The sequence below is a fragment of the Marmota monax genome, unplaced genomic scaffold (genome assembly GCF_021218885.2).
Source record: "Marmota monax isolate L192 unplaced genomic scaffold, Marmota_monax_Labrador192_F-V1.1 WCK01_AAM20220418_F8-fsc00098, whole genome shotgun sequence".
Classification (NCBI taxonomy): domain Eukaryota; kingdom Metazoa; phylum Chordata; class Mammalia; order Rodentia; family Sciuridae; genus Marmota; species Marmota monax.
In genome coordinates this window covers 6966858-6992114 of record NW_026694639.1, presented here as the reverse complement: position 1 = coordinate 6992114, position 25257 = coordinate 6966858, and the positions used below count along the sequence as shown (strand labels likewise).

Below are 25257 nucleotides of genomic sequence, written 5' to 3'. Positions count from 1 at the left end.
TTAATCCACTACTGTCTATCTTCAAGTACAGTAACAAACAATTCTTTAAAATCTTTGTAGCTCTAAACTATCTTATAACCTCCATTTCATTCAGAATAAGAGCCAAAGTTCTTATAATGCCCTAGAAAGCTATGACTTGGGCCCTATTATTTCTTTGCTCATCTTTTATTGCCTTCCTTCACCCTCTCCAGCCACACTCACCTCTTTTCTGGTCCTCAAGCAACAGGCAAGGTTTATTATGCATTAAGTCTCTTAGAACAACCATTTCCTCTGCCTGGAACACTTTCTTCCTATGTCTGCATGACTACTAGATCATTGACATCAAATGTTTGTTTGAATCTCATCTTAAAAGTTAGGCCCATTCAGGCCAATCCACCCCCGAATTCTCTATTTTTTTTTTTTTAACCATCTATATATGCTTAACTTATGTTTATTTTCCCTCATAATCTATTAAGTCTCAACTGCAAGGCCCTGAAACTCTGGTTTAGTTTGCAGAAAGAAAAGAATGAATGGTGCTAATGAACTAAAGAAATGAAAAATGTTTTTCCTTATAAAGTACTCTAGGCAATTATAGCAGAAATGAAATGGAGTACAGGATACATTTATAAGTGTGTGTGTGTGTGTATGTGTGTGTGTGTGTGTGTATATATATATTTTTTTTTTTTTAAAAAAAGCCAGCTTCAAGCCTCTAAGTGACTTCTTGTCTTTGAAATAAAAACAAAACCCTACCTATTTTATAAAAATGAGATTTGCAGTAGAGAGTGATCTAAAAATGTAAAAACAACTATGTGTCACTCCCACAGCATATTATTTTTGGCAGACATATGAAAATAATTTAACTCGACCAATAAATATAATCTCATATGGTATAACCAGATGTAACTTTGTATTTATCCTATATATTTTACCCTTATATCATGCTTCCAAAGGACTGAGACTGCAGTTGTCAAATCAAAACACTGTTACTACAAAATAAAGCCAGGGTTGATGTCACATTACTAATGCAGCAGTGTCTTGTGCCTATTCCCACATTCCCAAATGACTTCCACAGCAAGACTTAGCAATGACCTCTAAGAATGACAGAATTAATACAACAGTCGACATACAAAACCAAGAACAGCACCTGACTCAGAGATGATGACTTAAAATATATGTTTGGTTGCCTTAAAATATTGACCAATGGAAGACCTTAAAGAATTAGATATCCACAATACAAATAACCACTTTGGGGGAAAAAGTCCCTGATTTCAAAATAATCTGAACTGAACTAATTTTTAATCTTGTTAAGCAACTTCCACCTAACTAAAAGTTGGCTGGAAGAGCATTCTAATATACCATTATAAATTCCTATTTAAAATAACGATTATACATAAAATAATTTCTTGTAATTGTCAGGGCAAAGTCAGTGTGATCTTGGGCCTAGTTCACAATCAAATGCTTTTTAATTTTATTTAACAATGACTATCATTTACAGAGTATTTACTATACATTAGCTATTGTGCTAAGTGGCCAAATATATTTACATGACCTTTAATCCTCATAACAACCCTTTAAAGTTGACACTACTATCTGCATTTTTACAGAGCAGGCAACTGAGGCTTAAATAATTTAAATAATATGAACCTAGAACCTAAGCACATGCAAAGACTGTGCTCTTAACTACTAGAATTGCCTCCCTAAAATTTTCTTTGAATTTGCACAATGTAAGCAAGGTTGAAAATTACCTTCTTCTACATTGTAAAATACTTAATAAATGTTGACTGTTACAAAGTAACATTAATCTGCAAATACAGGTGTCCATGAATTTACAAAATATTGGTTAGCTGACATAACAGTATAAAAAGAGCTAAACTAAATACATGTGTTTAGAAACTCAAAGCAAAATAATGAAATCAGAACTGTTGGGAGTTAGATATGAAATTCATTCCTTCATGACTCATTTTTCTCATCTGGAAAACTAAAGTGTAGGCTAACTAGTCCAATTTACTGTAATAAATCATCTTAACTTTACCAGGTCTAAAACAGGCATATCTAAAAGAAGGGATGACTTCTTCAATTCTGATTTTTTGTTACAAAACATACATTTTAAAGTAGGGATTTTTACTTACTGTACCAAAAATTCACCCAAATCTTTTGAGAAGGTGTTCTCTAAATAATAATAGTGTTTTACATACGTACATACATTACTGGTGACTCCAAAGGCTATACTCTTCACCTCACCATAATTTACATCCCCTTAATAAGGTGTTATTTTACTATCAGAACTTAAGAATTCGGAACAACTACTAGTATAAAGGGCCCAGATCAGAGTCCAGAATAGTGCAGGAATCAAATGGTTATTTTTATTTCAATACTCTTTGTATCATTAAGAATTTTTACATAAGCAAAACTCCTGTCTGGATAACATTAGAACTGCACAGGAAGTGCTGTGATCCACAGTCCTTTTCAAGTGTAACAGATACTATCGGATACTAATAGATATTATCTCAAACCCGGGAATACTTTGGGCCAAGAGAAAACTTTGTAGCAAGCAGCCTTTTATTTATATTGGAAGTACCACGCCTAATCACGTAACTAAAATACAAACAACAAAACTGCTTTCTGGTTTAGCCGCCTTAACTTTCCTGTGGACTCCCCGCCCTCCAAAAATAGACCAAACACAGATAACATACACCTCCTTCGGGAGCAAAAACAGACCAAAGACCAATAAAATAAATCTACAGGGTAAAGATCCAGAGGACCACAGCACTGAGAAACTGACAAGAGGCAAAGGGCACACTTTCCTTGTCACACACTGCATCCCAGCAAGGGACCACCCGCCCCTTCTCCCCAGCTGAAAGGCATCCCGGTGGGTGGAAGAGGCGCTCCAGCAGGCAGCTGTAACCTCTCTCCTACTCAACCTCTTCCCCACAAAGCAAGAGGGCGTTTTTAGAAAATTCTGTTTGAGCGCTGAGCATGGGTAGTGGGATAGGGTGCGGGCTCGCGAGGGTCTGGAGAGAAGGGCGTCACAGCTAGACTCTCACAGGGCAAAGGAAGAGGCGGCTGGAAGTGAGAACCCAGTCAGGGTACCTTGCGTCCAGCGGCAGAAGATGGTATCAGAGAGACTGGGGCTGCTCTTGGTGCCCCACACCAGCTCCATCAGCTCTTTAGTCAGTTCGGACATGATGGGGTACCGGCGGGCGGATCTTTGCTTACAGGACTCCTGCCCCGGAACATAGGGAAGGGGCGACTTCGAAGACAAGGAGCTTCGGGACCGCGAACGAGCTTGAAGGTTAGACAGGAGAGAGGTGAAAGGCGGCAGCGCTACTTGCAAGGACCGCGCCTGTCAAGCCGGGTCAGAGCCGCAGCTGAGAGTTTTCCATACCGGAAGTGGAGCTGCTTCCGGCTCCTCCCTAACTCCGCCCCTCAAGCCCCAGGGCCTGGGAGTCACCTCCCCGGAAGCGGAAGTGGGGTGGGAAGAGTTTCGGAAGGGCACGGAGCGTGTCGCCGGCTTTTTAAGCTGTCCGGAGCATTTTCGTGGTGCGGCGGCTTTTGTACTGTGAAGTCGCTCCCGCAGAGGGCTGGAGGGAGTGGGCGTCTCTGCCCATTTGGAACACCATCACCACTTGGGCACGGTTTTGGCCTCAGCTGCCGGGTCAGGGGCATGAACTGTAGGGTAGAGAACATTCGCCCATTCCTTAAGATTTGTAATAGTAGTTAGGCAAACCTACCTCACGGTGAGGCAACATCCTTTCCTATAGAGAGAGATCTGTGCACGAGTAAAAGCCTGTCCTATCTGTTCCTAAACCAATTACTACCTGGAAATATCTGAAAAGCTATGGTATGTTGGTGCTTTAGAAAAAAACTCTACCAGGTGTAGGGCAGAATTATAAAGTTATTTGGAGGAAACCAAGCAGTCTGTTTGTAAGTGGAATAGCATCTTCACCCTTAATTTTTGAAAATGGAGTGTGGGCAACACCTGGATTTGAAGACCATGTTTTGTTCATTGACCAACAGAGTTATTTTTAGCTTCTGGGAAAGTTTCTATTTGTGTCATTTAAGAAGAAAACTTAAACATCCCTTGTTCTTTGGATTTTAAACAGAAGGGCAAAATCTTAACTTTTTAAAATTTGTATTTTTGTTTTTGGAAAGTAGAGACATTTAGAAGCTCCTCGGAAGCCATATTACCTTAGAATGCAGTACATGGTTATTAGGAAGCCAGGCTCTGGCTCATACAGACCTAGACCCTTAGCTTCTGCACTTACTAGCATTACCTAATTTCTACTTCTACTTTTTTCTTTCTAGAACAGGGAAACATATATTTCGTGTATTGTAAGTAATACATGGAAAAATTAATGCATGCATAATATTTGGCTTACTTCCTGACACATGGAAGATACTCATAAATAAAGGCATTTTCTACCTAAAGAAGGCATTATATAAAAATTTGACGCAACACTAAGTTTTCTAACTTTTTCAACTTGAGCAAGTTGAATTAGCCTTTCTGTCAATTAGAAACAACTGGAACACAAATGGGAATTAAAGCTGTAGGTCCACTTGGTTCTATGTGTGGAAAGAGGATTTGATAAGTTGGAGTTTAACTTCAGAAGCCTAACATTTACTGAAATCATTGCATGAAAACTGGATTTGAGAAACAGCTACCCAGACCCTGTAAGGAAGCCAGAGATGCTAAAACTACCACATAAAACTATTACCCTATTAATCAAGAAAGCATAGGAAATGTGTAGGTCTAAAGAGTATAAAGGGGAAGTATGTTCGTTTTCCATTGCAGTTAAAACGAAGGATCACAAAATTGGTAGCTTAAACAACATAAACTTATTATCTAAGAGTTCTGTTGGTCAGAGTGAAAGGGATCTTGTCAAATCAAAATCAAGGTATCAGTAGGGATGTGCTCCTTTCTGTGGGCTTTAGAAAGGATTCATTTCCTTGTCTTTTCCAGCTTCAAAAAGTCAGTCTTACCACAATGAGGGTATGAAGAAGTGGAGCTTTGGGGAGGTGATTAGGTCATGAAGGTGGAGCTCTAATGGTTGGGATTAGTCCCCTTGTAAGAGGCCCCAGAGAGCTAGTGCTTCATCTCCACTCTGACTGCACAAGAAGAAGGAGGTGTTTATGAATCTTAAAGGGGCCCTCATCAGACACCACATCTGCCTGCACATTAATCTTGGATTTTCCAGTCTCATAAAAACTGAATGTGATGTTTTTGTTGTTTATAAGCTTGACTCAGACAATGAAAGTGAGTTGAAGCCTTCTAACATCAGGTTACTTTGACTTCTTCAGTGTTCCTTTTCTACTTTTAAGAACTTTTGTAATTACATTGAGCACATCTAGCTACTGTGAGATAATCTTACTTTAAGGTCAACTGATAAGCAACCTGCTCCACCATTATGATGGGTGTGCAGACGAGATAACCAGTTTATTTATTTGGTAATGGGGATTGAACCCAAGGGTAATTTACCAATAAGCTACAATCCAATCCTTTTTATTTTTATTTTGAGACAATTTAGTGAAACTAAATTGCTGAGGCTGGAACTGAATTTGTGATACTCTTGCTTCAGCCTCCAGAGTTGCTGGGATTCCCATTGCTTGTGCAACCTTGCCTAGCTAACTAGTTTTTTTTTTCTTGAAAAACCCCACCTAAAGAAGTGCATCCACACTTTTACCTGCTTTAAAGTATAATTAAAGCTAACACTTTAATAATATGAAACTTTTGGGTACCTTAGACAAGGAATAAGTATATTTTGTATTGAGAAGATACTGATAGAGGTCAGAGGAAAACTATGGTTGTCAGCCTATGAGAAAGCAACAAATGTTCCATGCCTCTTCATAGTCATGTCCTTGACTATAACTGAAAAAGGCTGAATTGTGTGATCAATATAATATCATACAAATCATGGTATATAATTTCCAAATGTAGGTCTTTAAAGGAATTGTAGTTTCTGATTGGTATCCTGGCTCTTCTGCTCTATTGGTAAGCCAACTTCCATACTAGAAGGATAGTCAGGTTGTCTGTGACAGGCATACATAGAAAAGAGCTGCATCAAAATATCTCATCCTCCAATCATATCTTCTTACTAATGAAGCCCTAATCCAGCAAAGGATATTAGGCTTTCTCTGAAATTCTTCTACTCTCAAAAGTAAGTTATGTCTGGCTTTTAAACTCATGTATATTTCTCATTTCAATAATTGATTTAAAAATGCTACTGCCAAGGAGGATTTTTGACTCTCCTACTGTTTTAGATTACTCATTAATAAATACGAGAATATGAGCCTGGCATTTTCTTATTTTCTTTTCTTCATGTATGTGCATGCAGCTGGGTTACCAGGGGCTCTGTATCACTGAGTTATACTCCCAGCTCTTTTATTTTTTTTTCATTTTGCAACAGGATCCTCCCACTAAGTTACTGAGCTGACCTTGAACTTGTGATCCACCTGCCTCAGCCTCACAGATAGAGTATCTTTGATTATAGGTGTTTGCCACTGGGCCCAGTTGTCATTTTCTTTCTTCAACACTTCAATACTATGTTTAAAAACAGTCTTTGTAATGAATATCAGTTATTAGCCATTGGTTGCCCCTGTGACTGTAGTTTGGTCAGGGGAATTCTTTGTAAGAAGAAACAGTTGTAAACTTTAACTGTCCATAGTTCACAATAGTTTAGGAATGGATACATTCACTGGATCAATGGGAATCTAGGTGAGAACTCATAGCTCCTATTACAGGTCCCCCAAATAAAAAAGCCTTTGACAACATACAACAACATAATGAGGAAATTTAGATGATTTCCTTTTGTGTACTGGCAACAGTTAAAGATGCTCACAATAATCACTTCCATACAATATCATAGAGGAGGTCCAACCCATAAGGCCAAAAAATTTTGAAAAAGAAATTAAAGGATTACTAAAGATGAAACAAAGCTATCATTACCCATAGCCTGTCCCATGTTTTACTCTCAGCCTGTAATGCTCAAGTTTTGTCTCTTGTACTGCTACTTATGCTTTCTTCTGTGGCTTGTATCTGTGTAAGTCCCTCATAACTTTTATCCCACCTCTCTGAAACAGGTCAAGATTCCAGTAAATGCACATGGAATTGAACTGCTTAATTTTTGCCAAAATAATATCGAACTCTACTTCCCTGTTCTGGAAGAGACATAGCTATTTCTGTTGAGTGAAGCTTAGACACTGGATGGACTTGAACAGATACAAAAAATAACAACAAAAAACATTCTGCAAGTATGGAACAAAGTCAGTAAAACTGGATATAAATAAGGTCAGAAAGTTTTCAATTTGATTCCAGACTGTCTCCAAAACTATCTTGGTTCTCCTAAATAGGATTTTAAATGTTCTCCAATGGTCCACATGTTAAAAGCTTGGTCCCCGGGGGTGGTATTATTGGGAGGTGGTGGAACCTTTAAGAGGTGAGGTCTAGTGGGAGGATCTTAGGTCATTGGGAGTGTGCCTTTGAAGGAGTCTCTGGGACCTCAGCCCCCTCCTGGCTTTCTTTTTTTGGTTTGTTTCTTATTCCTGAGGTGAACAGTTTTACTCTACTACATGTTTCTACCATAAGGTATTGCTTTGTTAGAAGCCCAAAATCAACAGGGACAATTAATAATGGACTGGAACTTTTTAAAACTGTGAGCTGAAATAAACATTTTTCTCCTTAGTAGATTTATCCCAGGCATTTGTTACAGCAGTGACAAGATGACAAACACAGAGCTGTCCAAATTTGTTTGACTCAAAGTTGGTGTTGGAATGTTATATTAAAAGTAAGAGGAGAAAGAGGTGTCTGATAATCATTAACTCATGGTTCAGTTAGTTTCATGGTCACCAGCCTGGATGCTGTCCAGGCAGAATGCCATTCTTGCTGCAGGATGAATGACATCTGTGTCTGGATCTTTCTGTGTCATATATTCTGCAGATTTAGGAAGCAGTCTTTGGTAGAAGCAGAGCCTAGACAGACAGGCAGAGATCTGGCTCACATTAGTACCTTCAAAATCAAATGACAGTGAAGTTTTTATTTTTGAAATGTGTTATTTTAACAAATTCCAAACATATGAAAGAATGAAAAGAATGGTAAAATAAACGTGTCACCTAGATTTAATTATTAAATCATGTGTTTCATCTATTTTTGGTAAATTTTAAAACATAAATTACACATATCATAACAATTTACCCCTAACTATTTCAGTATGTACCTCTAAAAATTAAAACACTTATTCTACATAACCAAACCATGATTATTATTTGTAACCAAATTAATAATAAGTCCCTAAAGTGATTTAATATCAGTCTTTATCAAATGTCTCCATTAGGTCCCACAATGCCTTTTATTGTTTCTTCAGGCTATGATTTAATCAATGATAACATATGGCATTTCTCCAGAGAATATTTCAATATAAAACATTTCTCTCTTTTTTTTAATGACATTAATTTGTTAAAGAGACTAGATTGATTTTCCTTTAGAATACCCAGTTTTTTAAGTGTGTATGATTGATTGTTTCCTTGTGAGGTTCTTCAATTTGCACTTTAGCATTTTGATATTTCCTAAAAATGTCCTGTAAATTGGTAATATAGATATAAAGTTTTGATTATATTTAATTAGGTAGCAAAACACTTCTTTGAAAGTTATTAAAAAATAATGTGCTAGGCATGGTGGCACATGTCTGTAATCCCAGAGGCTTGGGAGGCTGAAGCAGGAGGATCACAAATTCAAGACCAGCCTCAACAACTTAGTGAGACCCTAAGCAATTTAGTGATATCCTGTCTCAAAATAAAAATTAAAAAGCACTAGGGATGTGGCTCAGTGGTAAATTGCCACTGCATTCAATCCCTATTGATGATAATGGTGGTGGTGATGATGATGATGATGATGATGATATTGCTCCAATGATTTTCCTATTACATCACATTAAAACTACCATCTGATCATTAGTGTTGCCACCTTTGATCACTGGTGTAAGAAACCACCAGCAAGTAATCTGTGGGATCTACATTAACTCTGTTTCAATTTAAATCCATTACCTTTTTATTTAATGGTTTAACATCCATTGAAAATTCTTGCCTGAATCAATTATTTCTTTGGGAGTACAAATTGTGCTCTGTTTATTCGTTTCTTTTCCTAACTTCTTGAGTTGAAAGTTTAGTTCATTATTTTTTAAATTGTCCAATGCTTTTTATAGCATTTAGTGCTTTAAAATTGCTAAGATTCATATAAGTTACGGTACAGAATATTTTGTAATTATCATTTGGTTTAATATTTATGGATTCTTTTTATTTTCCTTTTTTAACCCGTTAATTAAAATGTGATTTTAAAATCTTAGAGACCTCTTAGGTGTATCTATTTTTAAATTTATCTTAATTATATTTTATTCAGTGGACACAGATTTTAATCCTTATACTTAGTATTTGGTAAAACTTGTTTTTAGGCTTAGTTCATGGTCAGTTTTTTTCCCTATTCTTTTTCTAAAATTTTTTGTTTGTTCTTTTTAGTTATACATGACAGTAGAATGTATTTTGATATATTATACATATATAGAGTATAACTTCCCTCTCTTGTGGTTGTACATGATGTGGAATCAAGCTCAGTTTTTATAAAAGTTTTGTAAATGATTGAGAAACTATTTGCTCTCTGATTTTTTTGTTATTTTTAAATATATTTCTAACAGATTAACAGGTTAACTCATTATTTTAATCATCTGCCATCTTAAAACTATAAAAAATCTAGTTGGTAAGTCATTTAGAGAGGAGAATGTTAGATCTCCCATGGTTAAATTTGACTTATTGATATTTCTTGTTTTGTCAAAGATTGTTTTATATATTTCTATATTGCATATTAAGTGCCTACACATTTAGAATTATTATATCTGAAAATTGTTCCTTTTATCTGTAACATAGGATGAGAATAAAAATGGTAGTGTCTAATATTTAGTTCCTCCTTATTTTTATAATCCCTAAATTTGTATTCATGTTTTTGCTTTTGTTCTTGCTCTTACAGTTAAGGATGGTTAGGTTTATATAGTAATCCCCCCACTTTTTTGTTGTTGTTGTTTAACAATTCTACTTTTTGGATTTAATTTCCTGGTTGTTAATGAATAACTTTATATAAAAATTATTCTAAAAAAATTTATGGTCACTAAATGTTTGTAAAAGAAGCATTTTTTATTTATATTTTTATGTGGTTCTGAGAATTGAACCCAGTGCCTCACACATGCTAGGTAAGTGCTATACCACTGGCCACAACCCCAGAAGCATTTTTATTTTAACACTATTTTTAAGTGGTAACTTAGTTGGGACAAAACTCTAAGTTCTAAATTTTTTTTAGCTATGTGACTTTGTGGATTTTACTTTATTCCCACTGTTTTCTTCAGTTTCCTCACCAAGAAGATAAGAATTTAAAATTATTCCTTTTGGAGTTATTATGGGGATTAAATCATGTCAACTAAATTAGTGCATGTTTAGAACATCCTTAAACAGTGTGAGTTCACAGTATATACCACATTAATTCCTGTGAAATAAAAATACAATGTGAGAATAAGGTGAGAGTTGTTTTCTCTCATCCCTTAAAACTAACAAGATCTTTGAGTACTTAAGAGTACTCAAATCAAATGATAGTAACTTAAACTTGTGTGATGCTGCTAGTTAGAACTGAGCCCCTCCAATGGCTGTACCCTTAGTGAACCTGTGGAATAGGAAAAAAAAAAAGTTGCTCACAACTCAGGAAAATGGCAAGAAAGCTCTCTGATCTTTATTATACCTTCAACTGCATTTTGCTATACTTTTGAAAAGCCTTTGGTAAGTCTAGTTATCATTCCTTTCAGGAAACTTGTCTGTCTTGCTGTTTGTATTTGAAATTGCTTCTTTATCTTTACTTTTCTTCTGTTCCACTGGATTATCTAGGTGCTTTATTTCTGTTTATCCTCTGTGATGCTAGTCCTATATTGCCATTTGGGGGATTCATGTCTTTATCATTTGGGAAAAAGTGCAGCCATGTCCCTTGTAACATTTTCTGTCAATCATTCTGTCTGCCATCTGTCATTGGGATCTGAGTAGATGTATATTGAACTTCATCATTCCATCTGCCACGCCTAATTTCTCTTTCATATTTTATATTTCTTTACTTCTCTGTGCATTATATTTCTGCATCATAGTCTTCCATTTATCATCTGCTTAGCTCTGTCATACCTGCTTCTAAACAATATGTATAACTTTAAATCTCAATTATTATATTTTTAATTCATGTATGTTCCCTTTAATTGTTTTCCAAATTTGCTTGAGATTTTATAATATTTTCTGAATGATAGATCAAAGGTTTTCTTTTTAGTTTTGTGATTTTTGATTTATGGACTCACTTTCAGTGGAACATTTTTGTGGGAATCCTTTATAACTGAATGGGCATAAGTGAATATGTGTCCACCAAATATGTTTTTTTTATGGGAGGGGGTGCCAGGGATTGAACTAAGGAGCACCTGACCACTGAGGCACATCCCTTGGCCTATTTTATATTTTATTTAAAGACAGGGTCTCACTGAGTTGCTTAGCACCTTGCTTTTGCTGAGGCTGGCATTGAACTCGTGATTCTCCTGCCTCAGTCTCCTGAGCACTGGGATTACAGGTGTATGCCACTGTACCCAGCTCTCAAATAGGTTTTAAATTTGGTTTATCCAGGTATTTCCAGTGATTCCATGCAGAGATGCATCCTTAAACCAGTTGAATGTTCCTTTACCACTCTTAAATCAGACAATTTATTTATCCATCTAGATCCCAGGTCAAGAAAAACAAGATTGCTTGTCATTTTCCTGAGTTGGTGGGACATTTTAATCAATTCACACTTTTGGTGTGGGTACAGCCATTCTAATGGCTCAGTTTTAACTAGGGACATCGCATAAGTTTCAGTTAATATCTTTGATTGGAGCCCTTGAAACCAATCTGGATCCCTTTACTTCTTCCTTGAACAGTGGAGAAAAAAATCAGCTTATTGTTTATTGTTCTGCTTTTTTGTGTTCTTGAAAATTTTTGCATACGAGGATTTCCCTTACTTTCTTGCAAGTATAAATATGCATCTGAGAGTATTTTGCTGTGTTTTAAAAGTCATTTTAAAAATGTGTTTACTGGTCATTTATACATTTTACAGCATGTTTCCAAAAAAAAAAAAGAAAATATGAAGTCTGTGTTTCCAAAAATGTGTTTATAGCAAAGCCCTACTCTTCAATCTGACACAACTGTCTTGAATGGAAAAAGTCAATGTTAGGAATATATTCTTTCTAAAATTTACATTTAAATATATGTGAGAAAATTAATATTAATTATATATTGTATGTTCATGCAGTGATCAACCCTTAAAAAAAATTCTGTGTCCTTCTGCAGAATGAAAGAGTCAAAAAAAAGCAATTAATGGAATCAAGTCAAATCTTGTCCAACTATGTCACTCTGTCACATGTTCTGTGGGCAATGGCCTATGTCCTGTTCCTTGATTTTTTATTTCCAATAAATATTTATAATTATGTTGTCATTTAGAATTTCAATTCTGCTGTTCCATCAACAGATGGTGCCATTGTATTATAGTTTGAGTGTGGTGAAAGAAAGAAAACTGTTTTGTAATAGTTGTACCTATAAGCATATCACATTTTAAAGTCATTGGTCAGTAATTTTGCATCTTAAGAAACTTGGATCTTAAGAGTTTAAGCTGCCTAGGGTTAAAATTGCATTGCAGACCAAAATTGATTATATTATTTTAATGTATAATGCTAGACATTGCATGACATATGTGTCCTATTTTGTCTACAAAGCAATTAATAGCCAAAATAATATTTATAATAGGTAGCTATACATTGTGGTATATAAAGAATATGATGATTCTTTTATTCATTTTATAATTTAAAATATTGTTATATATTGATAAAGAACACATTTTTTAATTACAAGAGAAATAAGATGACACCTAATACCTATTTATGTGTCTTCTTTTACAAATGCTATTAAATATAACACTGGTTACAGCTCTGCCAAGAGATTTCTTTGTAGTTACATTTTACATGAAACAGCACTATGAGATGCCTTTCATGTTGTGGCCAAGTCATGCAGGGACAGCCTGGGATGGGTAACCTATATACCATGTCATAAAGGGAATGAAGAGAGAATGACAGCAGGTTTGTCCCATTCCCAGCTCTGGTTTTGATCCACTATGTAAACTGGAAACTTTATTTGCTCAAGGGTGGTTGTCAAAGTCACAGCATGACCACAGAAGGTGGTAATAAGAAGTTGGCACAGCTCACGACAGAGAGATTAGTTTGAGGCTTCTTGTGATTGTCCTTAGGGATTTCAGAAACAGCTAGCTCTTCTAAGCTAATTAGTCCCGTGTTGTTGATGTGGATGATCTTTAAAAAAAAAAAAGTAATTGAAAATAACGCACTTCTTTAGCAATACTAAAACTGTAAGCAACACAAATATTAAGAAATAGAACAAACATATTTAGAAACATTTGGATCAATTAGCTGAATTGGTCAGCAGATGGAATATTCAATTTCAGAGTAGACAAAATATATTTGGGAGCAGAAGCCTAAGTAAAGGAATATATGTTAAATGATGTAATTATCAATATACTGTACATACTTTATTTTATAAACGCTAGAAGATTTTCTTAAAATAAATTTTCTCTAGAATAAGTTTGAATATGTAACACTCATTTAATAGTTTATTTCTATGGCTCACAGATACATTTTTAAAAATATTTTATGTTTTTATTTATAGTTGGACACAATACCTTTATATTTATTTATTTATTAAGAGGTGCTGAGGCTTGAACCCAGGGCCTCTCGTGTACTAGGTGAGGGCTCCACCACTGAGCCACATCCCCAGCCCCTCACAGATACACTTAAAAACTTATTCTCAAATTCATTTCTCATTTGTTCTTATTATATAACTCTGTAACAATTCCTATTTCACAACTAAGATATATTTTCAAGAGTTAGACTGGAAGAAAATATTGGAGCCCGAACTAAAGCCAGATCTCCCTAAATTATATGGCCTTTTTTGTTACACAATGTGGACTTAACACATTAAATTTTAATCATCACTATATTTGCTCATAGTAGAGCAAGTGAAGAAAATTAGAACAAATGGTAGTGTGTAGAATAGTACAAATATTATATATATTAAATTTTGACATTAGACATTGCATACCTATCTCCTCAATGAATAGTGCTACCATATTGTTCTGTCTTAGGGTTTATATTGAGCAGTGGGAGTTCTCTGACTTTCAGACCTGGCATTTTTTTCTAGATGAAGAAGTAAGTAAGGAATGGAGAATATACTTTTGCCAGGCACAAAAGGTGAGGGCAAATCCAAGACTTATTTTGTTAATATTCAATTCCCATGTGCCATTATATTCTTTAAAATTGTATATCATCCCTTGTCCACTCTGCAGGAGGCAAAATGTATATTAGCCTTTTATTCTTTATCTCAGAGAAGTGAATAATGATTTTTAAAATGAAGGCAAACTTTTTATTTTCTTTAAGTCTTTTATTTCTTGATAATAGAAAGCATGCTTTTTAAAATTGTTTTATTTCTTCATTTTAGGTACAGTAGAATGTATTTTGATATACATACATAGATTGTAACTTCTCATTTTTGTGGTTGTACATGATGTGGAGGTAGCCTGGTCTTGTATTCATATAAGAACATAGAGAGCTATGTCCAATTCTTTCTACTGTCTTTCCTATTTCCATCCCCCCCTCAATTCCCTTCATTCTCCTTTGTGTAACCCAATGAACTTCTATTCTTGCCTCCCTAGCACTTATTAAGAAGTAGCATCAACATATCAGAGAGAATATTCTCTGTTTTCTTGGGATTGGTTTATTTCACTTAGCCTGATATCCTCCACTTCCATCCATTTACCAGCAAATGCCATAATTTCATTCTTCTTTATGGCTGGGTAATATTCCATTGTGTATATGCACCACATTTTCTTTACCCATTCGTCTGTTGAAGGGCATCTTGGTTGATTTCATAGCTTTGTTGTGAATTGAGCTGCTACGAACATTTATGTGTTGTTTCACTATAGTACACTGATTTTAAGTCCTTTGGGTATATACTAAGGAGTGGGACAACTGGATCAAATGGTGGTTCCATTCGAAGTTTTCTGAGGAATCTCCATATAACTTTCCAGAGTGGTTGCATTAACTTGCAGTCCCACCAGCAATGTATGAGTATACCATTTTCCGCATATCCTTGCCAACATTAATTGTTACTTGTGTTCTTGATAATTGCCATTCTGACTAGAGTGAGATGAAATCTCAGTGTAGTTTTAATTTGCATCTCTCTAATTGCTAGAGTTGTTGAACATTTTTTTCATATATTGATCGATTGTATTTTTTTCTGTGAAGTGTCTGTTCAGTTCTTTTGCCTATTTATTGACTGAGTTATTTGATTTTTGGTGTTAAGATTTTTCAGCTCTTTATGTCCTGGGGATTAATGCTATATCTGAGATACAGGTAGCAAAGATTTTCTCCCATTCTGTAGGCTCTTTATTCATGTTCTTGACTATTTTCTTTGCTGAGAAGATGCTTTTTAGTTTAAATCCATCCCATTTATTGACTCTTGATTTTACTTCTTGCGCTTTACAAGTCTTGTTGTGGAATTTGGTTCCTAAGCTGACATGATGGAGATTTGGACCTACTTTTTCTTTTAGTAGGTGCAGGGTCTTGAGTCCAATGCCTGGGTCCTTGATCCACTTTGAGTTGACTTTTCTGCAGGGTAAGGGATAAGGGTCTAATTTCATTTGCTACATGTGGATTTCTATTTTCCAGGCACTACTTATTGAAGAGGTATCTTTTCTCCAATGTATGTTTATGGCACCTTTTTTCTAGTGTGAGATAACTGTATTTAGTGGATGTGTCTCTGTGTCTTCTATTCTGTACCATTTGTCTTCATGTCTATTTTGATGCCAATACCATGCTATTTTGTTACTATAGCTCTGTAGTATAATTAAAGTCTGGTATTGTAATGCCTCCTGATTAACTCTTCTTGCTGAGGATGAGAGCATGCTTTTGTATTCATTGAAAAAAATGTGGATTGCTGGGCACAGTGACACATGCCTATAATCCCAGTGACTGGGGAGGCTGAGGCAGATGGATCAAAAATCAAGTCCAGCCTTGGAAACTTAATGAGAACTTGTCTCAAAATAAATATTTTTAAAAAGGAGACTGGGGATGTGGTTCAGTGTCACCTGCCTCTAAGTTCCATGTCCAGTACCCCCCCAAAAGTATAAATTTCAAATCATTGTTTGCATCCTTAGTTGGGTACAAGACTACATGCCATTTATTTAGAAAAAAAATGTAAGGATATAAAACAGAATGTAGAATGTCAATAGATAGGGAAGAAAAGGGAGAGGGAAGATAACAAAGTAGGGTAGACAGGAACAGGATGATGAAGAAATTTTTAAAAACAGAAGAAAGATCTGTAGTATAAACTATTAACAGTATAATTAGTGCTATAGAAGATTAGTTTAGCTCTGAAGTGAGCCAATTTGAATAATCCTTCCAGAATTAAGATGAAAGATTATAGTAAGCCATAAAATGGAGAAATCGAGGTAGGTAAGAGAAACATTGGAAAAGTCAAAATAAAGACGATTAGCCAAAATAAGCTGTACAAAGGGAGAGAAGTTATTTCTGAATTGTTCACTGCATATAGGATAGTACTATGCCCGAATAAGTACTCATTATATATTTCTAGCAAAAATTGTTTGATTTTTTAAAGCTATAAATAATTGACATCAACGCTTTCATCTGTAAGTCATAGAAACTGAACTTGCAGTGACTTAAATTATTAATGAATATGGCTTGCATAACTAGAAGTCCAGGGGACAGCAAAGGTCAGAATGGGATGACAACAGTGTCACCAAGGGGTTCAACAATGTCATCAAGGACCCTCAATCAAGCTATTCCTCTGCTTCTAATGCATCTAGTTTATACTTCACTTTAAGGCTGGTTCCTATCATATTTTTAGCTTGATGGACAAAAAAAATCTCCCCCTCCACCTCTGAACAAATGTTTATTTTGGAATACAGTTTATACATCCACTCCTAACTGTTGTCATAGGGTCCCCGTGCTGAGATTACCTTAGGCTTGAAGTTAGAAAACAATCTTTAAAAAGAATGGGCTTACACAAATTAGGAACTATTCCTTGGCCTTTGGTTCCAGTTTACTCAATCATATTTCTGCTAAAGCATGACAGAAGAGTAGAATTGGATTCTGAGGAGTTAAGCAAAATGTTCTTTAGAAAATACTAAAAGATGAGGTTTGAGACAAATGATGAAACAGAGATGTAATTTTAAAGATTCTCCTGCTGAAGAAAGATTCATGCATATATAACAGAAAGGTAATACCAGTTCTTCTGTTTTCCCTTTGACTCCAAAGACAAAGGCTTCAATTCTTTCTTGTGGTTTTCATGGTCACATTAGTCTGTTTAAGCTGTTACCCAGCATACCACTCACTGGGAGGCTTAAGCAAGAGACATTTATTGCTGGGTTGCTGGAGACTAAAACCACTCAGGGATCACTCCAGGGGAACTGGGTTAATTGGGCTGTGTGAAATAACCACACAAGAGACAGGAATACCTTTTCTTTGGGAGTGCTGTGACGGCTCCTCTGACCTTAAGGGTCCACAGAAAGAGAGAGAGAGCACATGCTGACCCCTTTTATTGAGGAGAAGCTATTCAAATGAGGCAAGGGGTCAGGTTTCAGGGGGCTGAGTCTAGCTTCATGATGTCTGCTGTCAGCAGCTTGACTGACAACTACGTAGGCCACACCCAAGTGCACAGTAAGAGAAGGGGACACACACAAAAGGCATTTCTATGGAACATTCTATCCTAAACAGGGCAAGGGGTAATATTACAAAGGAACAGGTGAGCATAGCTCCACCCATGGGGATGTGGGAAGGCACGCCCAAGCAGGGGACACAGACTGGGTCTATCCAGCAGCAGCATGACCCTGCCAGATACCACATCGCTCAGCAGGGGAGATGGACCCAGTCACCTGCTAGTTCAGCCTCACACAATTTATTTTTCTACACAGTTCTGGAGGCTGGAAGTCCTAGTTAAAGGTGCTGTCAGGGTTGGTTTCTGGTGAGGCCCCTCTTCCTGGTTTTTAGGCAGATAGCTTCTCTCTGAGACCTCACATAGGCTTTCCTCTGTGTGTGCATAGAGAGTTCATTTGCTTTCTCTCCATCTTTAAAATAAGGCCAGTAGTTTTATCAGATTAGGGTCCTACCATTATGACCTCATTTAACCTTAATTACCTCCTTGAAGGTCCTATTTTCAGATATATTCAAGTTAGGGGTTAGGAATTCAATGTATGAATTTTGTAGCAGAGAGGGCACACAATATAGTCCATCAACACCAGCTTTGACACATTTGAAGTGATAGGACAGATCTTCTGTAGAGTATCACTTCATTTGAGTTTGTTTCCTTGGGATGAGATTTGGGTTATGCTTCTTTGGAGGGAATATCACAAAGGTGCTGCTGTGCATCCTCCCCAGTAGCATGTGAGTTCCCCAGTCCCACAATGTTCGCTTGAGGCTTCTCCACTATAAAGTTGCTTTGCATGTTACTATGTACTAGTCAGTAAGCATGTCTCTGAGCTTGGAAAACCTAGTGGCCTACATTAAATAGAGATGCTAGAAAAGTCATGAAGGGGGTGGGAGATAAATAGGATCAAAGAAATGAGAATGCTAGAATGAGTCTTCTATACCAGAAAATGCATTAACTCACTATGCTCAGGGGGGCCTACAAATACTACATTTACCAGATTTATAAGTGATTCCTCAGTGAGCAGGAGGGGTACCAGCTTTTTGAGAACCTCAGTAGTGCTAGTCTTTTGTAGGCTGAGGCTGAAGGTACTTAAGTACCTTCTTCAGCTTAAGAACTGAGTGCTTAAGAGCTGAGCTTTTTAGTGACAATAGGGATGCTAGATCCCAGGAGAGCTAGATACCAGGTATAGATAGGTAGATACCAGGAGGCAGCCTATGAGACTCAGAAGCAAGATTACATACATGATTACTGTAATGGATAGAAAGATTGGAATTGCTTCTAGGGGAGCCTGCCCTGCAGGGGTCCTGTGAGATGGCACATGGAGTTCCTGAGGGAGAGAGTGATGAGTAGTGTCACAGGTGGGGTTTTCTAGGAAGAAAGTGATATTTAGAGAACAGGTTGTTTATTTAGGTATGCCCTTAACATTGAAACTTGGAGGGCTGGGGTTGTGGCTCAGTGGTAGAGCACTTGCCTGGCGTGTGCGAGGCCCTGGGTTCTATCCTCATAAAAATAAATAAATAAAATAAAGGTACTGTATCCAACTACAGATAAAAAATAAATATTAAAAAATTGAAACTTGGATAATTGAGGGGGGAAAGGTAGCATTCTGCAGATGGAGATGAGGTGCATACAGGCTTGTCTGACCCCACTGTGAACTGAGAAACTACAAAGGTCTTTTTGCATAGCCCCAGTTAGGTTGAAATGGATAGAGCTTTGTATCCCACATTGTTGAGTCAGTGGATGTGGACCACCCTTGACAAAAATTAGTCAGAGTTCTCCAGAGACACAGAACCAAAAGGAGATCTAAAAATCTATCTTTTGGGAGAGGTTTATTATTCATTGCATGATTATGAAACTTTGGAGAATGATTATGAAAGCAGATGTAATTCTAGAGACCTGTAGGCTAGAGGCCCAGAAATCTAGAAATTCTGCCAACTAGAGACCCAGAAAAGCTGGTGTTGTATATACCAGCTCAAGTCTTAAGGCCTTAGAAATAGGCCTTCAGAAATGACTGGAGTCCTACCTCAAGAAACCAGACAGAGGGGAAATTTAAACTCTTCCACATTTTTTTTTCTATCCAGGCCCTTGATGGATTCAATTATGCCCACCTACCCTGGAGGTCATCCAGTTCTGCTTCTAGGAGCTGGAGCAATGAGTCCTTTATTAAATGGGTGATGCCTTTGAATTTTCAGTTCAGTCTACCTCTTGTATCTGCTTCATCATGTATTTTCCAGAAGCTTCTCCTCTAACCAGCATCACTCTCACCCTTTGGGAATATTGGAGGAGGAATGTTATGGGTCCAAATACAGCTCCCACTGGCCAAATAACGTTCTGCTTTCAAGTACAGTCCCTTTCTTCCTCTATCCTGTACCAGCATATTCCTGACTAGGAAGCTGTGGTTTCAACTTGGTTATAGGCCTAGAGACCAGGAAAGGAGGTAGATCCTAAGTGGGGCCCATGCTGTATTGCAGGGAAGAGACTTCTTCATGGTCTTCAAATGGGAAATGCTAGCTCTAACAGAGAGGATGAGCCTGAATGCAAGATGAGAGTTCAAAGGAATCTAGTTATTCAAGATGTGGAGGAGACATCAAGCCACATATCCCTTTCATATGTGTCAGGACCCATTCTTTCCAACCCAAATCCTGCTTTCAGCATAGTGGCTCTGACTAGGTTTTTGAGTTCAACTCTCTAGAGCTTTGTTACCCAATAATTTATCTTTTGTCACAGTTCTCAGCTTTTGCAGCCTTCCCCATGCTTGGTGGTACAAATGCCATCTGGTTTTCTGACTTATCTTTCAGTTGGCCATCAGTCTCTCTCAGATTTCCTCATCATCTTTTTCAGAGTTTAATACAGTTTAACTATATCCATCCTATTTTGTTGTCCTTGTAGCTACTACACCCTACACAATTTTTCAAATTCCTGATATATCACACCAGCTAGTACACTTTCTTCTACTGATAAGTCATCCCAATTCACCACCAGTGAAAATTCCTGGGAGCACCTGTGCTCTGCCTAACACCAGTGACGGGTTCCTCATTGACAGTGGCAAGTACCAGCTTTGAACCTCCATATTTTATCTCTTTCTTGCACAGACTACTCTTGCTTCCAATGTTGCAGGTTGGATTTTCTGTGAATTAGGTTCAGAGACAGAGGGTATAGTATGTTCCTTAGTAGTTAACGTGGATTCAACAGCTGTGGAAAGGGGGTTGGGAAGGCAGGATTGGGCAGAGGGAGATCCAGTTGTGTTGCAGACCTCTTACCAGTCCTGGCTGATTTTGGAGTTCTGAAGCCAAAATCACCCTTCAGAATTGTCCCAAGTTGAGCTTGGATGCCTTGCCTTTATAGTCTTGCATCAAGCAGTTATTGGATGTTGGCTGTTCTGGAAAAGAGCATGAACTTAACTCAACTGATGGTCTTGCTGCAGTTGAAGCAACACCTGAGGGTACTGGCAGCTGAAGATTGTGTACAGATATTACTCCCCACATCTGGGATGTGAAGCCATTCATGGAGAGAGCATCTGAGTCATGCATCACAGTGTCAATAAAGACAGTTCCTACCACATGCAATCAAAAGACATAAAGCATGGATGAGCAGAAATTGAGATTCATGCCCTAATTAGGAAATTAGGAATCTAGGCCTGAGCAGGTTTTCAGACTCTGAACTTATTGCCTGAAAAAGAGGTCTCGTCCCCATGGGAAATTGCTCTGTAATTCTGCAGCGAGTGTGTAAAATACAAATGCTCTTAATCCTTCAACAAAGACACCTAGGGAATGTACACTGGGGAGAGAAAATACTCAGATATCCCCCAAATAGTTGGACACAGGACCTAAGTTTGTGACAATTTCTAGGGACCCGAAGTAGTCTAAACTCCACTCCACTCCCCGTTCAAGTACATGTACCTGGAGGGAAAGGTAATAAATGAAGTCATTGTGTAGGCCTGTCTCACTCTGAGTCCTCTGGGTCCACCAAAATTATATTTAATGCAATCATCTGTTTGATGAGTTCTAAATCTATCATCTTGCTATTTGTTTTCTATTTGTCCTATCTGTCCTTTGTTCTCCCCTGGCCTTTTTCTTGACTTCTTTTGGAACAACTGAATCTTTGTTTGTTTTTGAACTCCATTTAATCTCCTCAGTTGGTTTTATCTTTTAGTGGCTCTTCTAGGTATACTGTGGTTTTTTTTTAATTTTTTATTGTTGGTTGTTCAAAACATTACATAGTTCTTGATATATCATATTTCACACTTTGATTCAAGTGGGTTATGAGCTTCCATTTTTACCCCATATACAGATTGCAGAATCACATCAGTTACACATCCATTGATTTACATATTGCCATACTAGTGTCTGTTGTGTTCTGCTGCCTTTCCTATCCTCTACTATCCCCCCTCCCCTCCCCTCCCCTCTTCTCTCTCTGCCCTCTCTACTGTCATTCATTTGTCCCCCTTGTATTATTTTTCCCTTTCCCCTCACTTCCTCTTGTATGTACTTTTGTATAACCCTGAGGGTCTCCTTCCATTTCCATGCAATTTCCCTTCTCTCTCCCTTTCCCTCCCACCTCTCATCCCTGTTTAATGTTAATCTTCTTCTCATGCTCTTTGACCCTACTCTGTTCTTAGTTACTCTCCTTATATCAAAGAAGACATTTGGCATTTGTTTTTTAGGGATTGACTAGCTGCACTTAGCATAATATGCTCTAATGCCATCCATTTCCCTGTAAATTCTATGATTTTGTCATTTTTTAATGCAGAGTAATACTCCATTGTGTATAAATGCCACATTTGTTTTATCCATTCATCTATTGAAGGGCATCTAGGTTGGTTCCACAGTCTTGCTATTGTGAATTGTGCTGCTATTAACATCAATGTAGCAGTGTCCCTGTAGCATGCTCTTTTTAGGTCTTTAGGGAATAGACCGAGAAGGGGAATAGCTGGGTCAAATGGTGGCTCCATTCCCAGCTTTCCAAGAAATCTCCATACTGCTTTCCAAATTGGCTGCACCAATTTGCAGTCCCACCAGCAATGTACAAGTGTACCCTTTTCCCCACATCCTCGCCAGCACTTGTTGTTGTTTGACTTCATAATGGCTGCCAATCTTACTGGAGTGAGATGGTATCTTAGGGTGGTTTTGATTTGCATTTCTCTGACTGCTAGAGAGGGTGAGCATTTTTTCATGTACTTGTTGATTGATTGTATGTCCTCCTCTGAGAAGTGTCTGTTCAGGTCCTTGGCCCATTTGTTGATTGGGTTGTTTGTTCTCTTATTGTCTAATTTTTTGAGTTCTTTGTATACTCTGGATATTAGGGCTCTATCTGAAGTGTGAGGAGTAAAGATTTGTTCCCAGGATGTAGGCTCTCTATTTACCTCTCTTATTGTTTCTTTTGCTGAGAAAAAACTTTTTAGTTTGAGTGAGTCCCATTTGTTGATTCTAGTTATTAACTTTTGTGCTATGGATGTCCTATTGAGGAATTTGGAGCCCGACCACACAGTATGTAGATCGTAGCCAACTTTTTCTTCTATCAGACGGCGTGTCTCTGATTTGATATCAAGCTCCTTGATCCATTTTGAATTAACTTTTGTGCATGGCGAGAGAAAGGGATTCAGTTTCATTTTGTTGCATATGAATTTCCAGTTTTCCCAGCACCATTTGTTGAAGATGCTATCCTTCCTCCATTGCATGCTTTTAGCCCCTTTATCAAATATAAGATAGTTGTAGTTTTGTGGATTGGTTTCTGTGTCCTCTATTCTGTACCATTGGTCCACCTGCCTGTTTTGGTACCAGTACCATGCTGTTTTTGTTACTATTGCTCTGTAGTATAGTTTGAAGTCTGGTATCGCTATACCACCTGATTCACACTTCCTGCTTAGCATTGTTTTTGCTATTCTGGGTCGTTTATTTTTCCATATGAATTTCATGATTGCTTTCTCTATTTCTACAAGAAATGCCATTGGGATTTTGATTGGCATTGCATTAAACCTATAGAGAACTTTTGGTAATATCGCCATTTTGATGATGTTAGTTCTGCCTATCCATGAACAGGGTATATTTTTCCATCTTCTAAGATCTTCTATTTCTCTCTTTAGGGTTCTGTAGTTTTCATTGTATAAGTCTTTCACCTCTTTTGTTAGGTTGATTCCCAAGTATTTTATTTTTTTTGAAGATATTGTGAATGGAGTGGTTGTCCTCATTTCCATTTCAGAGGATTTGTCGCTGATATACAGGAATGCCTTTGATTTATGCGTGTTGATTTTATAGCCTGCCACTTTGCTGAATTCATTTATTAGCTCTAATAGTTTCTTTGTAGACCCTTTTGGGTCTGCTAAGTATAGAATCATGTCATCTGCAAATAGTGATAATTTAAGTTCTTCTTTTCCTATTTTTATGCCTTTAATTTCTTTCGTCTGTCTAATTGCTCTGGCCAGTGTTTCGAGAACTATTTTGAACAGAAGTGGTGAGAGAGGGCATCCCTGTCTTGTTCCAGATTTTAGAGGGAATGCCTTCAATTTTTCTCCATTCAGAATGATGCTAGCCTGAGGCTTAGCATAGATTGCTTTTACAATATTGAGGTATGTTCCTGTTATCCCTAGTTTTTCTAGAGTTTTGAACATAAAGGGATGCTGTACTTTGTCAAATGCTTTTTCCGCATCTATCGAGATGATCATATGGTTCTTATTTTTAAGTCTATTGATGTGGTGAATAACATTTATTGATTTCCGTATATTGAACCAGCCTTGCATCCCAGGGATGAATCCTACTTGATCATGGTGCACAATTTTTTTGATATGTTTTTGTATCCGATTCGCCAGAATTTTATTGAGAATTTTTGCATCTAGGTTCATTAGAGATATCGGTCTGTAGTTTTCTTTCTTTGAAGTGTCTTTGTCTGGTTTAGGAATCAGGGTGATCTTGGCCTCGTAGAATGAATTCGGAAGTTCTCCCTCTTTCTCTATTTCCTGGAATAGCTTGAAAAGTATTGGTATTAGTTCTTCTTTAAAGGTTTTGTAAAACTCTGCTGTATACCCATCCGATTCTGGGCTTTTCTTAGTTGGTAGTCTTGATGGCTTCTTCTATTTCCTCAATTGATATTGGTCTGTTTAAGTTGTCTATATCCTCCTGACTCAATCTGGGTAGAGCATATGACTTAAGAAATTTATCAATGCCTTCACTATCTTCTATTTTATTGGATTCAAAATGATTTCTAATTATCTTCTGTATTTCTGAAGTGTCTGTTGTGATATTGCATTTTTCATCCCGTATGCTAGTAATTTGAGTTCTCTGTCTTCTTCTCTTCATTAGCATGGCTAAGGGTCTGTTGATTTTATTTATTTTTTCAAAGAACCAACTTTTAGTTTTGTCAATTTTTTCAATTGTTTCTTTTGTTTCAATTTCATTAATTTCAGCTCTGATTTTAATTATTTCTTGCCTTCTACTTTTTTGCTGTTGATTTGCTCTTCTTTTTCTA

The 25257-nt window shown here is 37.1% G+C and overlaps 1 protein-coding gene across 3 annotated transcripts in view; it reads right to left on the bottom strand.

The window, feature by feature from the left end:
- Positions 1-3388, bottom strand: part of Mindy3 (MINDY lysine 48 deubiquitinase 3) — a 78456-nt gene extending 75068 nt beyond the window's left edge. For 2 of the 3 annotated variants that reach the window (XM_046423024.2, XM_046423026.2), the window contains exon 1: positions 3070-3386. In XM_046423024.2, the coding sequence (XP_046278980.1) occupies positions 3070-3163 (94 nt within the window). In that variant the 5' untranslated portion in view covers positions 3164-3386. Of the gene's footprint in view, positions 1-3069 lie in introns of all 3 variants that reach the window. The other variant, XR_006846868.2, reaches the window with a different exon arrangement.
- Between the last annotated feature and the right edge of the window lie 21869 nt (positions 3389-25257).